General features: G+C 37.1%; 1 protein-coding gene across 4 annotated transcripts in view; it reads left to right on the forward strand.

The window, feature by feature from the left end:
• The window catches only part of TNKS (tankyrase), a 209,561-nt gene that overhangs the window by 81,338 nt on the left and 112,808 nt on the right, over positions 1-15,415 (forward strand). For 3 of the 4 annotated variants that reach the window (XM_042934429.1, XM_042934426.1, XM_042934428.1), the window contains exon 4: positions 8,012-8,059. The exons of the other annotated variant lie outside the window; for it this stretch is intronic. In XM_042934429.1, the coding sequence (XP_042790363.1) occupies positions 8,012-8,059 (48 nt within the window). The remainder of the gene's footprint in view (positions 1-8,011; positions 8,060-15,415) is intronic. 4 annotated transcript variants of the gene reach the window in all.

Here is a 15,415-nt window from a genome sequence, read left to right on the forward strand (position 1 = left end):
AAATGGTTGAACAATCTGTGGTACATATTTCATAGACGTTTCATGGCTATAAAATAACGAAATTCTTTATAAACCGAGGATGTAATTCCCTAAGGAGTATCATTTACTGGAACAAAATATGAAAGGCCACTTGTAGTGTGCTATCCTTTGTGTAAAATGAGAAGTGATATCTAGTCCCCAGTTACCTTGCCTGTCTGGCCTTCTTCACACCTTTATGTTGCCCCTCCCACCCACACTGTGTCGGAGTTACTCTGTGTGAACAATAGCATAATGGCAGCGCCGATGGTATGTCACTTTTGAGATGGATTGTGGAAGACTGTGGCTGCTGTCCTGGGCTTTTTTCTCATCCTCTTGGATCCCTTGCTTTGAGGAAGCAAGCTGCCATGTTGTGAGCTACCCTATAGAGAGGCTTGTGCGGGGAGGTACTGAAACCTCTGGCCAGCAGCTAGTGAGAAACTGAGGCCTGCCAGCTGCCACGAGAGAGCACTGTACTTGGTGGCAGAGTCTCCATCCTACAGCTCAGCTGCAGCTCTGTTAGAGACGTTAAATCAGAATCATCCAGCTAACCATTCCCGGATTCCCAGCCCTCAGAAATTACAGGAAATATTTGTTCTTTTAAGCTGCCAAGTCTTGAGGTAATTTGTTAGGTAGAAATAGATACCAGTACACAAGGGAACATTTTTAAAAAGATTTATTTAACTGCTTATTGTTGTTGTTGTTGTTGTTGTTATTCAAAATGAAATACAAGAAGGCTAAACTTGAAAACATTGAAATTGGTTATCTACAAGGGTGTAGGGACTCCAGTGGGAAAGAAGGTAAGGCATTTTCTATAGTATACCTTTTTGATATAATTTTAATTTCTGGAAGCATGTTAATGTTTTACATATTCAGAAATAAAATCAGGGGTGCCCGGGTGGCTCATTTGGCTAAGCGTCTGATTCTTGATTTCAGCTCAGGTCTCGTGATCTCACAATTCGTGGGTTTGAGCTCTGCATCAGGCTCCGCACTGTCAGTGCTTGGGATCCCACCCTCCTCTCCCCCACCTCAAAATAAACAAATAAACTTACAAAAAATTAAATTAAATCAAGGTTGGGAGGGGATCCTAAAATTAGATTTGAAACTAATGAATGAACCATCTGCATTTCAAATAAAACCACACTGAGAGAAATAAAGAAAAACAACTGATCCAAGGAACTTTTGAACCCAGCATTTTGACTTTATACCTTCAGTCTAGAAGGGGAAGAAAGGACAATTTCAAACAAACCTTGAATTCTTTATATTAGGCTTTTTGCAGTGATAGGAGATAGTTATTCAGAAATGATTTTCTGTATATTGTGAGATTGAATAAATGTGTTGGGAACCAAGACTCTTACTATGGCACGAGAAACACAAATGTGGAAGACAAAGGAGAATCTTGTGGCATTCTATTGAAGGTGTAGGAATCAGGATCATGGGCGGGGGTGGGGATCTCCTAGGTCTGCTGCAGGAAAGGCCTACAAACAGTGTGTTGCCCACAGCAATGGAGCACACCTAATTTCTGTATCTTGGTTGCTATATGCTATTCCCTTACATGTGATTAAAAGAGTTCTTTTGAAAAAAAAAAAAATGATTGATTTCAAGGCTAGTACAGGATGGTGTAAGATGAACCAGAGCATCTTATTGTGCTAAAAAAGTAAAGAAGTGCTCGAAAAAATAATGGAGATATGTCAAAAGGACACAGGAGACATCTTGAAGGGGCTCCCATTGACCAGCTCTGGGACAATTTAACCATCAAAATAAATAGAGTAATGGATTATAACCCATTAGATAAAATAAGAATAGTTATATTCATATGGTGATAATAAATGAGTGAATGAATGAATGGGAAGAGGTTCTTTCTTACTGTTAGAATGTCCATTGATAAATGTGGAGGGACTGTTGGAGTTGGAAAATCACCTTTTGCAACCATCATAGTGAAGACTGGTTAGGACAAGAAACAATAGTGGATGCTAAATCTTGAGGCCCAGATTTAATGAGCAGTAGGTATGCAACCGGTTCTCAGCATGTCTGCCCACTGCTATCCAGTGAAGACGCTGGACGTTACCTTCTTAAATTACTTAATTTAAATATTTATTTAAATTAATTAAAGCAAAATTAATACAATCAGTGAGTCAGATAAACTTTCTGTGCTGGCAGATGTAATACTTGAGAAGGACGTCATATCTCTTATGTTGTAGTCTAGCCAGGGATGCAGAACTAAATCTCATGAAAAGACATTAGACAAATAGAAATTTAGGCACATTCTATAAACTAATTCTCCTGTATTTTTAAAATATGTCAATGTCTTGAAAGACAAAGACTGAAGCAATATTCCAAATTAAAAGAGATTAAGGAGACATGACCTCTGAATGCAAACTGCATGATCCTGGACTGGAAGGGGAAATGCTATAAAAGATATTATTGGAACAATAACAAATTAGAATGCTTACTCTCTGTTAGGTAAAAGTGTTGAACCAGTGTTTAATTTCCTGAATTTAATTACTTTGCAATGCTTACATAAGAAAATATCCTTGTGTTTTAGGAAACAGATGCTGAAGTAATAAAAGGCAAAGAGACACGATGTATTGCAACTTTCTGAAATGGCTCAGGAAACTTCTTTGTTACTTATACAAACATACCCAGAGATTTGGAGGGTGTTGGGAAGGAACAGTATTTTTTTTTTCTCTGCCCTTCAAGGCTCTCCAGCTAGATTATGAATGAAATTTATGTGAGAAGGATTAATAGAAAAAAACCAAAGTTTTAATACATGTGCATGGAGGCCCACTCGTGAAAGTGAGACCTAGAGAAATGACCGATGCAGGCAGTTTTTACACATTTAGATGGAGAGACTATAAATTTGTGGGGAATCGACAGGATCAAGAAGACAGGTGTTTGGGAGCTCTAATTAGTAGAGAATTCCAAGCAGAATTTAGGCTGAGGTGGTAGATGAGAAAAGACCAGGTTTGTTCCTGTAGCTTTCTTGGCTTTCGAGTCCTGTCTCTGGTGATAAGGATATCTTCTAACTTTTCAAGACAAGGAGGGAATTTGTCATATAGGAGATTTGTTTCCCACTTTCAGGGGGACAGAGGAGGGTCTGAGGGTCCTTGTACCAGCTCTTTCTAATGTTAACTTATTTAGGAAGAATCCATATATCATACCAAGTGACGCAGTTTGGGGTGGCCTGCCCTTGGCCCCTACTGGGAAAAGAGGGAGAGAATGTAAAGCACATACTTAGGTAGAGAATTAAAAGTTGGTGAGTCTGGGCAAAGAATCCTCTGTACTAATTTTGCAGTTTTTCTCTAGGTTTGAAATTATTTCAAATACAAAGATTTTTCAAGTTATCATTGTGGGCAAAAAGCAAACAAACAGAAACAAAAACAAAACCTGGGGCCCCTGGGTGGCTCAGTCGGTTAAGCGTCCAACTTCGGCTCAGGTCATGATCTCAAGATTTGTGGGTTCGAGCCCTGCGTCAGGTCTGTGCTGACAGCTCAGAGCCCGGAGCCTGCTTCAGATTCTGTGTCTCCCGCTCTCTCTCTGCCCCTCCCCTGCTCATGATCTCTTTCTCTCTCTCTGTCTCAAAAATAAATAAACATTAAAAAATTATTTTTAAAAAGTGACAGTTGGGTTAATAACTTATATGGTCACTCTACTGTTTCTGCTTTTCAAACTCAGATCTCAGTGTTACTTTTTCACATTACTAGTGTTTAGGAAAAGCTCCATCTTCTTTTCTTTACATTTTACTTCTAACTGCATTGGTATTTCCTGTTTATTATTCTCTCAAAATTAAATGCTTATTTCTATTTTGGGAATAAAGGTCAAAGTCTACATGCCTTGCTCTAGATCAGCATACCATTTTATGAGCATTGTTAGATTATTAACTGTCTTCGTTTTCTGTCTTTCTCTGAAGAAAACTCTCGGGCATTACATTCGTTGAGATTGTTTTGAAACAAATAATAAGAGCTGGATCTTTTTCTCTTTTCTTTTCCTCAAGAACACAATAGACTTAATGTTCCTCCCTGGGTAAGAATGTATTCACTCCCTTCTTTGAAGCTACATGACTTTAGTGGGCACTAGGTAGGTATCAGTGCCCAGGCAGCTTTTTAACCTAATTAGCCTTCTCAGTTTTGTGCATCTGACTGTGATAGGTAGGTGAGTGGGATTTTCTCTTCTCAGGGAAAGGACTGGGCTTGCTCACAGTGTCAGTAATTTAGACTATCTTAAAATTGTACATTTGATTATCAGTCTCTGACGGTTTAAAAATGCTTGACTTTTTTTTTTTTTTTTTTTTTTTTTTGACGTGGGCATTGAAAAGTCATCCGAATTGACAGGAGTACCACAAATCATCTGCTCACGTCTTTTTGAATGCAAGAGGAAACTGTGTATCTGAAATGACTGAGTATTGTTTTAGGTGTGGGCATTTCTTTTCAAAGAAGTAGTTTTTAGGAGATTAATTAGACAGGAAATCAGGGCTCTACAAATAGGCTGTCCGTTGATTTGTGGATTATCGGAGCTTCGCCACCTCCAGTTTAGGTTATAATTCTTTTCTCTCTGAACGGGAGGAACAATGCCATGTATCAGTTCTTTCTTTCCTTCTGGTTTTTTCTTCGTGGGAAGAAATTCATTGCCCTTAATTTTAGTTGTATGTATTTGGCATCAGTGTATGGAAGTAGGCCCCAGGTGAGTGAAAAGTAATCTTTCCTCAGCTGATGTTCTAATCTTTCTATGTTGTTTCTCCATTATTCTATTACCCTCCATTGCACTGAAAGTGAATGATGTATTGCTTATGACAGGACATAAAAATGACTCTTGTTTTTAAGAAGTCATTAGAATGCCGGTGGCAGTAACAGACAGACATGAGAGACATATCCTTTTCTCCGGAAGAGTGAAAATTTTGTGGACTTGTTTGAAAAATAAGTCGTCTTTCATTTTTAAAAACCTAATAAGGGAGGAGAAAATAACTGCTCACCTGTAATCTTTATAAAGCAAAAAGAAAAACTTGCCAAATAGAAATATTAATGATTATTTATGGAAGAGAAGACTGGCCAAGAATGCAGAACAGAAATTCAATTAAGAATGGAAGCAATATTGGGGCACCTGCGTGGCTCAGTCAGTTAAGCATCCGACCTCGGCTCAGGTCATGATCTTGCGGTTCATAAGTTCAAGCCCTGTGTCAGGCTCTGCGCTGACAGCTCAGAGCTGGAGCCCGCTTCAGATTCTGAGTCTCCCTCTCTCTGCCCCTACCCTGCTCACACTCTATCTCTCTCTCAAAAATACACAAAAACAAAACAAAAGAATGGAAGCGATATTTAAATGCTTTATGCTTAGTACCATCATACCAAAAGTCTGTGATTTTATTCATTCCTTTCTCTTAAGAATGTATTTTTTATACCTTTCTTGATATTTTAATTCTTAATTAGGGGCATTTGACAACTTAAAGGACTAGGATTTCATAGAAAGTCCTTGGATCCTTTTATATTTCTCTGTATTTACCTTAATCATGGCTTTCATGTCATTGTTACTGTGTTCATTATTTAAAGTACACTTTGGGCCAAATGTCATGTATAAATGTTGTGGGTGATACTTTGCATTATGGCAGGATTTGGACCTAAAGATTGCCTCCTCTCCTAGAGAAGAAAATGGCCATGATCATACATCCACATCCACATGTGTAATTATATACGTGTGCTTGTGTGTGTGTGTGTATGCAGACACATACTCATTTCACATGATTACTCTTTTTTTCTTTCAGAACAAAACGATGTTATTGAATGATAGTTTGTATATTTTGTTTCTTAAAGAAAAGAGAATGGAAATATTATTCCAAATATGTGGAGTATTTGTAATGTTATAAAATAATCTGAGAATGTATTGTAGGGAGTTGGGGGGAAGAGACCGAGAGAGAGACATTTACTTTGTACCTCAGTCACAATAATTTACGCAGAACTAGCTGATGGCCAGTTACGATGATACGTTATGTGCCTTCCTAAAAGAAGCTCTGGAATTACTGTTAGTTCCAGCATCTGCCCCAGGATGTATCTGTCTCCACAAGTTATTTTCTGTAGGATATGAAAGTTTCTCAGTTCAGTCTCTGTCATGAAAATTATAGATCTTCATTTCACACAAAGCAGAGGCTGTAGTCTTAAAGCATTTCTTGGTTTCGCTCTTTGGCAGATAACCTCAGCAAGTCTTCTTGTATTCCAAGGCAAATCGGTAGACCCCTGGGACTTAAAATTTCTACACTTCTCAACAGCTACAGATAATTCTTTATAAGCTTATTGTAGATGTGTTTGCCTTAAATCTTTAAGGTTATCAAGATGAGAAAACATTAGGCTGTCAGGAATCTGAAAATAGCTTGCTAAAATTTTGTACTAACTCACTCTTAGGTAATCCTTGTCACCACTCCGGTGTAATTATTTGCTGAAACCATTACAGGAATGGCTGTCTCTATCAATTAAACCACATTTACCCAAAATGAATGCATTGTATTTTTTGCTAGCGCAGAATGAGAGATTATGTAAAGGAAGAATCGTTTTCAGTATTTGCATGGTTGTAGTTGCCGTTAATTATAGCTTTCTCTAAAATGTGTGACTATTATTACCTAATCACAACTTAGAAATGTGAATTTATTTGAAACCATTACCTGCTGTTGTCACACCAAGGTTTCCACAAACATAATTTAAATTTTGTTTGTGTCTGTATTCTCTTTGGGCTGGGGACAGATGATTTGAGATGGTGGCAAATGGGCCAGAGTAATGTCATCTTTCATAAGCACGACCAGCCATGAACCATTTTGCTATAATATGTCAGACTTTTTTTTATGTATAAAAGAAATCCTTGAAGTTGTCCTTGAAATAGGATTCAATTCCCTTTAGTTTAGAATATTGACCACCATTTTTTTTCTTTTTCTTTTTTTCATTTCTTTTCCACCCTAATTTCTCCTCAAGTCTTTTCCGGGGATACTTTAATTCTCTATTGAAAATGAATAATAGTACCTTAAGTAGAAATGTGTTAGTTCTTTCCTTGGTTTATACATGGAAAGAAAATATTACTAAGTAAATGCACATACTTTAGAATCTCATAAAAATTCATGTAAATTTAAACCAAAACATAGAAAATTCATTATTTTACCCCTTTTGGAGGACTATCACAGTAACTACCTGACTACAAGTGTATAAATACTGTACATCTTCATATCCTGTTGTCATAAAGTTTATGTCATAAAGTTAGCATAAAGATTATGCTGTACTCCCAGAATATTCTGAAAAGACAAACATTTTATCTAATTTATTTTTATGTTAATTTTAAGTCAGTGAAAGGAAGAGACAGATCAAGTAAAAACCAAAATCTGCTTTAATAAGCATCATTTAATATGAGAAATGATCCAGAGAGGTTTGCTTTTTTGCTGTAATTTTGGAGTCATTTATAGAATCTTGGGCAATGAGTTTTTATTCAAATTTATTCTTTAGACAGAGTCTTGAAATGTAAAAAGAAATCTGGAGTGGTACCACTTCACACCCGTTAGGATGTTACTACTTTAAAACACCCAGAAAACTGCAAATATCGGCCGGGACATGGAGAAGTCAGAATCTTGTGCACCGTCGGTGGGAATGTGAAATGATGCAGCCACTATGGAAAACAGTATGGAGGTTCCTTAAAAATAAAAACAGAATCACTATGATCCAGCAATTCAACTTCCAAGTATTTATTGTAAAGAATTGAAAGCAGAGACTCAGAGCTATGTGTATACTCATGTTCATAATAGCATTATCGGCAGTAGCCAAAAGTTAGGAGCAATTCAAGTGCCCATCACAAGATGAATAAAGAAATGTGGTATGTCCATAAAATGGATTTTATTCAGCCTTATAAAAGGCTCACCACTTATAATTAGTCCAGTATGCTCCCAGAGAAAGAGAGAAATAACAAGTTCTTTGCATAACATTAATAGCTATGTTTGATTAGTTTATTGATTACTGTCGAAATTTTTTCTTCCCAGTGTGTAATTCAAATAGCTGGCTCAGAACTATTTGCCTTGCATTCAGAGGTAAGAGATACGTTCTAAAAAGCTAACAAACTGTAGCAAGCCACACTTAATGCTGGAGAGTACATTTATATATTTATATATGGTTACAATAATTTTTATCTGAATTAAAAGCCACCTGACTCAGCAGTTTTAGATTGCCGCATCATATTCTGTGTTTATTTATCCTGTTTTATTCATAATGCAGTTATCTAAATCTGTATCCTAATCCTATAGTATTGGATTTTTTTTCTTCTTTTTTTTTTTTTTTAGGAATTTCCATGCAACCTTGTGGTACTTTTATACTCAGTTCTAACGTTAGATACTATTATTGCAATGGTACTTCCTCTACGTAAGACATTCTTTTTATCTAGTGACATTTATCACTATTTATCATGGACTCCTCCAGATATGCAAAGGTGAGATAGGTATTCCTTTTGTTTTAATAAAGTACACTGAATGTTCCTGGGGAATATAAGAATGAAAATAAAATATGCTGTCTGACTTAAAGGAGCTCAGGTTAGGCAAGGAATACAGACAAATGATTTTTTATACAACACAAAGTGTTTGGAGCACAGAGGAAGGAGCAGTTGATTCTCCAGAGAGATTATTAAAGCCAGGAACTCAGCATTTACTGTACCCAGGTTGTTCTCTACTTTTGAGGCCTAGTATTTTCTGTCTAATATTTTTGTGTATTTTTCCATTTAGAATATTCTGTTTTTCCATTCTGTTTTTCCTCAATAGTGTCAAAAGAATATGGCCGAGACGAAAACCAAATGATATTCAATTTCACTCTCCAGTTACTTCTGGGTCATCTGAAAGCATGGCATGAAACAAATGCAATAAACAAACTAAGCAAAAGGAAAAAATACAATTCTTTTCTAGCTTGTTCTCAGCAACAACAGTATCATTCTCCCGAGTAGATAGTACTTTCTTCTGTATACAACAAGAGGCATCAAGTGATTACAATCATTATGCAGAACGTGAACACAAGAAATTACCGTCTCGAATGAGGGTAAAAGTATGCTTGCCTGTGTGTGTTCGCTGGTTTGCCTGTTGTTTTTTCAAGTTAAAACTTGTATAACTTCAGAACCTTTTCCTGAAGATGGTAATAGGTAGTGAGTAGCTTATTTAACATGAGTTTCAAATGTACCCTTTAACAAATTTTCCTAATGTATTAACAAATGTCTTGCTACTAAAGAAGCAAGAAGAAAGGAAAAGGAAATAGGTGTCTGCAGTCTGCCCATCCCAGATTTCTGTGCTTTATTTAGGGCCTACTCTGAGCTCATGTACTGGAGATCCACACGCACAACACACACATACGCACGCACACCATCAGTGACTAGCAGAACTGATCCTGAAGCCAGGCTGGTGATGTCTTTATTAAAGCAACAGTAACTCATTAGAAAGGATTGTCAGACCCTTTTATAGCTGTGGGATGGCCTTGTAGAGGAACTTTGTTTTATGTGGCCTTGTCCAGGTCTCGTTGGAAACAGTCATTATCAGCAGGGCTGACTTTCACTTCCTCAGTATGTACCATAGTACTAATCCGAGATTACTTTTATTTTTAATTTATCTCAAAACTCATACTTTAAAATACCGACTACTTATATAAGTGCATATGAATCTTGAGCCAGGTTTCATAAGGATTGCTGCCTCGTATGATTGACACATTTCCATGGTAGAGACATAAAATTTGCCAAAATCAGTATGCATTTCATGAAATCATTATATGTAATTTAAAGTAAATCTAAAGTTAAAATGAACCAAAAACCAAACACAGACTTATCGTTATTGACAGGTGGATATACTTGAAGTCAGTAGATCACCAACTAGGATTTAAGAAATATCACATGTCTGTAGAAGAGGAACTTATTACCGGTACATAATACTTCTTTTTTGTGGAATGAAGTTTTTTCTTTAATGAGGAACTAGAGATTTACTCCTTGTAAGGTTCCATCAGTCTTGTTAAGATTCTATCTGTTTTGGTGTGGAGGCGAAGGGAGGTTCATTTGCCTGGTGTTTCTAATTACCTTCCTCTGAATAGCTTTCACTTCTTCTTAGAAATTATTTAAACCACTCCATTTCTTTCTACTATTTTATTTATGTGGTACATCAGTTTCAATAGCTTTCTTCTCACATTGTGATTACAACTTTCTTGGGGCCCAGTTGAATTTTTAGGGCCAAAGACAAAATACCTCCCCTGCTTTTCATTATATAAAAGCCATTTATTATAGAGAAATTTAGTGGGGGTGTAGAGAAGTCGATTTTCTCAAATTCCTTAAATGTTAGTTAATTAAAATTCTTTCACTGATGTTAATGAAAAAGAGGTCCTGTCTCCCTGCTGGTTTATAGTAAGAAATAATACACAGTTATTACTAAATCAAGTGCTTTAAAATTTGAAAAGCATCATCACCATCATCATCTTGTGTTGGAGGTTTACTGTGAATCAAGCAGTGTCGGGTGTTTTGTTTCTCTTATCCCTGACCCTCAGAGCACCCATAAGATAAGCATTATCTTTCTCGTTTTACCATAGGAAACATGAAACTCTGATGAAGGTTAAATGATTTGGTCAAACTGACTTGGTGAGATAGTAGCAGACGTAGGATTCATCTAAAGGGCTGGCACAAAAGGTGATGCTTTTTGTTGTGATTTAGCAGTGCTTCTGGGCCAGGCCCAGGCCATGCTTCCCCCTGAACAAGTGCACATGGCACCCCCCTCTTTATGATCAAAGTCACGAAGTTAGAGGAAGAAAAAAGATTAAAGACAGCGGTAATATGCCATCCTGACTCCAATTAGAGCTTTTTAGCTTCTCCTTTTATTTTTTGTCCTCAGAAAGCATGTGGAGCTCTGGAGGAGACTCATTATTAACCCATCTTACTTAATATGAAAGATTACTGTAAAAAATCCCAGACACAAGTGAAATGTTTTTGCCAGAAAGACTTTGTTCTGGAGTCAAAGAAGAAAAGAAAATGTGTGTGTGTGTGTGTGTGTATCCTTTTGTATCTTATAAGGATATATATGTATGTTTATCTATCCTTTTCTACAAGATTATTTCTGAGTGAGGTACTTATATAATGTACATTTAAAGGGCCTTGTGAATTACATAAAAATAAATGTAAACATTTTAAAAACAATGTTGAGCAAGTAAATGAATTAAATCATAGCAATGTTAAATTATTTGGAATCTAAAGCCATATTTTTAAAAACTAGGTTGGAGGCTTCAGCTGCTGAAAATTGATTTGAATTTGCCTGTTGTTTTTTAAAGGTGAAGTGGGAGGAAGTTAAAGGGAAGAGAACAAAGCACATTGTAAACACTCATGAATCAAATTACTATTATTTAAGTGATAACGTTTGTTGCTTAAGGGTATTAACTACATAAAGGCAAAGATACATTGGACATCAAGGTCTGCTGGATCCAGAGACTCAAACTGCATCCTGTATCTGACTGTCACTGTTTCTCTAACCCACCCACCTCCTCCTGCCCCACTCTCTGAGCACTCTTCTGCCTCCTTCTCTGCTTCCTTCCTTTCATTCTTGTTCTTTCTCCTCCCCTTCTCTGTTGTTTTGTTCCCTGCCTCTCTGTTTCATTTTTCTGTTGTTGTTTTCTTAGTCTTCATGTGTCAAAGAACATGGCCATTGGCAGCTCTGGGGCCACAGCTGTATAGCTTTTCTTATTTTTCTAATGTAAAGAGAGGGCTCTTTCCCAGTTGCGTAGTGAACCGTCTCAAGGAAGAACTCTGAGCTGCTTCAGTCAAGTATCTGTACCTGCATCAGGCACCGGTCTGTGGCTGGAGTCTGATGATTGGCCAGGGGTGGAGCGGGGCTCTGATTGGCAACCCCGTTACAACCACACACAGTAAAGGAGGGAGATGGCCCACCACTAGGGAGAGAGCACATATCAGAAGAAAGAGGTAGCAGGCACTTGGGCAGACAAAAATAACAGGTCTGTTGTGCTTTTCTGTTTGGATTTATGTTTTTCCCTAGTTTATTCCTAACCTAGTCCTAATAACTAAAGATGGAATATTCATTAAATAATATACCTGCATTTACCAGAAAAATGAAATGTTAATTCCCTTGCAGTTGAAAGGAGGTATGAATGAAGTTCCTCAGAATTTCACCAGAATCTCCCTTTCAGAATGTATAAACTTATGTTTTTATTGATATTGTTTTTTATATCATTGCAAACTTAACCAAAAAGCAGAGTAGCTATTTTCTTTAGATTCATAGAAATATGTTATATTTTTAAAGAAAAATCTGTTATATTTATAAACAAAAAAATACATACTTATTATGCTCCAAAGAAGGTCATGCCGGGTGGAATTTTATTTCTTGCTTTCTGGTCTGTAACTCTAGGTGTTAAATTGAAGTCTTGTTGAAGAGAATGTTTTATTCCTGACAGCTGGTAGGGAACACCTTGGAAAGTATAATGTACTTTCCGTTTGTCAGGAGCAGTGTTTGAGAAGCAGTGATCATCGTGGTTAAACACCCTCTGTCTGCTCTCTACTAGCTGTGGTAGGCACAGCAGTGGCCTCCCAGAGGCGTCCACACACTAATACCCAGAACCTGCAAATGTTACCTTATGAGGTAAAAAGGACTTCGCAGACGTCATTAAGTTAAGGATCTTCAGATGGGGAGATCAATTTAAATTCTCTGCATAGGTAGGTCCAACAATCACATGGGTCTTTATAGAAAGGAAAGAAGTCCAGTCAGAGAAAAGAGATGTGGCATGTAAACGGAGGTTGTCGGTTGTCGTGGTGCAGGGCCACAAGCCGAGGAATGTGGGCATGCCTTAGAAGCTAGAAAAGGCAAGGAAGTGGATTCTCCTTTAGAGCCTCCAGAAGGAATGCGGCCCTGCTCACCCATTTCAAACTTCTGGTCTCCAGAATCCTAAGAGAATAGATTTGTGTTTTAAACTATTAAGTTTCTAGTAATTTATTACAGTAACAAGAAACTAACACAGTTAGCTCTGTGACCTTCCATTTTTCAGTTTCCTCATCTGTAAAGGTGGAAATAACAGAATCAAACATTATTTGAGGATTAAATGAGTTCATTCAAGGATAGTACCCGTCAAATAATGAGATCTATAATTTGATATATGAACTGAACTTAGAGACTAATGAAGAACAGACAGTACTGAATACATGCATGTATAATTTAAGTCTAGATGTATTATAATTTACAGACAACTGTAACATAAACGTTACACATACAATCATGGATCTGGAAGGACCTTAGATTTAGAGCTCAGCTAATCTATTCCATTACTCCTTCAGGATTATCTACTATGTTCCTATATGACATTTCTATACCATATCCCTATGAGCTCTCTGACATAATTAGTCCATTGTTGAATAGCTTAAATGGTTGGTAATATTTCACCCATTTATTAAGCCAAATGCAGTAACTTCTCTTTGGAAGTACACTGTGTATGGCTATGCATTTTTTTTTTAAGACCCTCCTCTGAAATACTGGCAGTAATAGAGGACACTTACTGTCACTATAATCACCACCTCTTCCATCTTAGTTTTTATATTGTAAGCTGAATGGCACCCACTCCTACCTTGTTTATTCTGCTGACACAGTGGAAGTTTCTGTTTGCTTTTTTGTAAATTTGTCACATTAATTCATTGAGCTTCCTGTCAAACTAGCTTCAGAGTAGTTTAATCTGGGCGAGTCTTAAGTCAGTTTTAAGTATTTCTTATATATTTGAGCAGTTGACTTTTTTATTTGTTCTAATAGGGTATCGCATTTATCCTCATTATTCTTGTTATTTTTGTAGTGTTAGCCACCAGTTGTCATCATTTTGTGTCCTAAAGCTCAGGTTCCTCAAGACCAGATTTTATTCTTTCATGTTATCTGGATAGCCAGCTGTTCCTTTTTTACAAAGTTTTTGTTGTTGTTGTTGTTGTTGTTTTTAAGTTTCAAGAAGAAATAATGAATTTACCAAATCCTTTGGTCTCTTGCCCAGGATTGAGTGTCATTATCACTAGAAATGGTCTATATTTCTTTTGGTAAGGTTGTTCATCTCTGCAAGATTCATTAAAAGTGGTTAATGGTGTGTTTGACACATTCTCTGAGCGTACTCTCAGACACTTTTTGGCATATGCATTTGAACGAGGTAGCTTTGTAAAAAGCTTGTGCTGCCTCTGTGAGTCACCATTAACCATGGCTGGTCTCCCTCTCTGGATCCTCTAGCAGGTGGCAAGGATTCTCCAGTCCTTAATACCTGTGAATTCTCTTCACTGTTGCATACATCTTTAAAAGCCCTATTTACCAACTAAGAAAAGCCTCATTTCTGCATTATCTGGTCAATAGTGTTCAGTACTTTGTATGTTTTACTCACCTCTGAGTTTGCAGTCTTCTCAGAGTCTACCTCAGAAACTTTATTCTTGGATTCTTTGTCCTCCCTGACTTCATCCCTACCTCTGCTTTTACTGTTGACCTTTCTTCTCCCCTACTTCTTCCTTCTTCCACCTCCCCTTCCCTTTCTTCTTCTCCCACCCATCACTCCACCCCTGCCTAATAAATGTCCAGAAGTCATGCTCGGAATCAGAAGTTCCTTACACCTAGGAGAGCCATTCTTAACTTAGAATTTGCTCCTACCTTAGTGACCGCATTTACTGAGTTTTGTAGTCCTCCAGCTCTTGATGGTCTCAGATGTTAACTGTCCAAAACAGTAGCTACTGGCCACAGGTAGAGCTGTTGAACACAGCAATGGGCCTAGTGCCACATGGGGAAATAGTAATATTTTAGATATATTGGGTGACATAAAATGTATTATTAAAATTAGTGTCTTCCGTTCACTTTTTTTTTAAACATGGCTACTAGAAAATTTTAAGTTACACATGTGCCTTGAATTATGTTTGCCCTAGACAGCATTTTTAGACACTCTAAATTAAGGAGAATCATTAACACAAAGAAAAAAAAATAAATTATACTTTAAAAATAATAAAATGCATAACAATGTTATTGGACAGGTACAGCCATGCCTGTACCTGTCATTAAGCCCAAAGAACATTGTTGCATCATTGCACAGTCTGGCTGAGGTTCATAATAATTGGCCCTGATTTGTCACGAAAGGTTAAATTATGTTTGGAATAACCCATTTTTTGAATGCATACGCTTGTGTAATATATTTCACAAAGAAATTCCATCAAGAGCAGAGGAATTAAACTGCTAAATTAGCAGAGTGATGTTGAAAACTTGGCTGTCCAGAGTGACGCGGTCTTTGAGTGTTCCGAGAGAGTCAATTTTTATGGCAGCAGCTGTCTAATAAGGCAAAGTGACAATTTTTACATGAGAGTAGTTGACAAATTCATGCAAGGCAAATAAGTCCATGCAAGAGTAGAAATCCCAAAATGCCCCAAAACAGTTTGT

Source organism: Panthera leo, chromosome B1, assembly GCF_018350215.1.
Source record: "Panthera leo isolate Ple1 chromosome B1, P.leo_Ple1_pat1.1, whole genome shotgun sequence".
NCBI classification, from domain to species: domain Eukaryota; kingdom Metazoa; phylum Chordata; class Mammalia; order Carnivora; family Felidae; genus Panthera; species Panthera leo.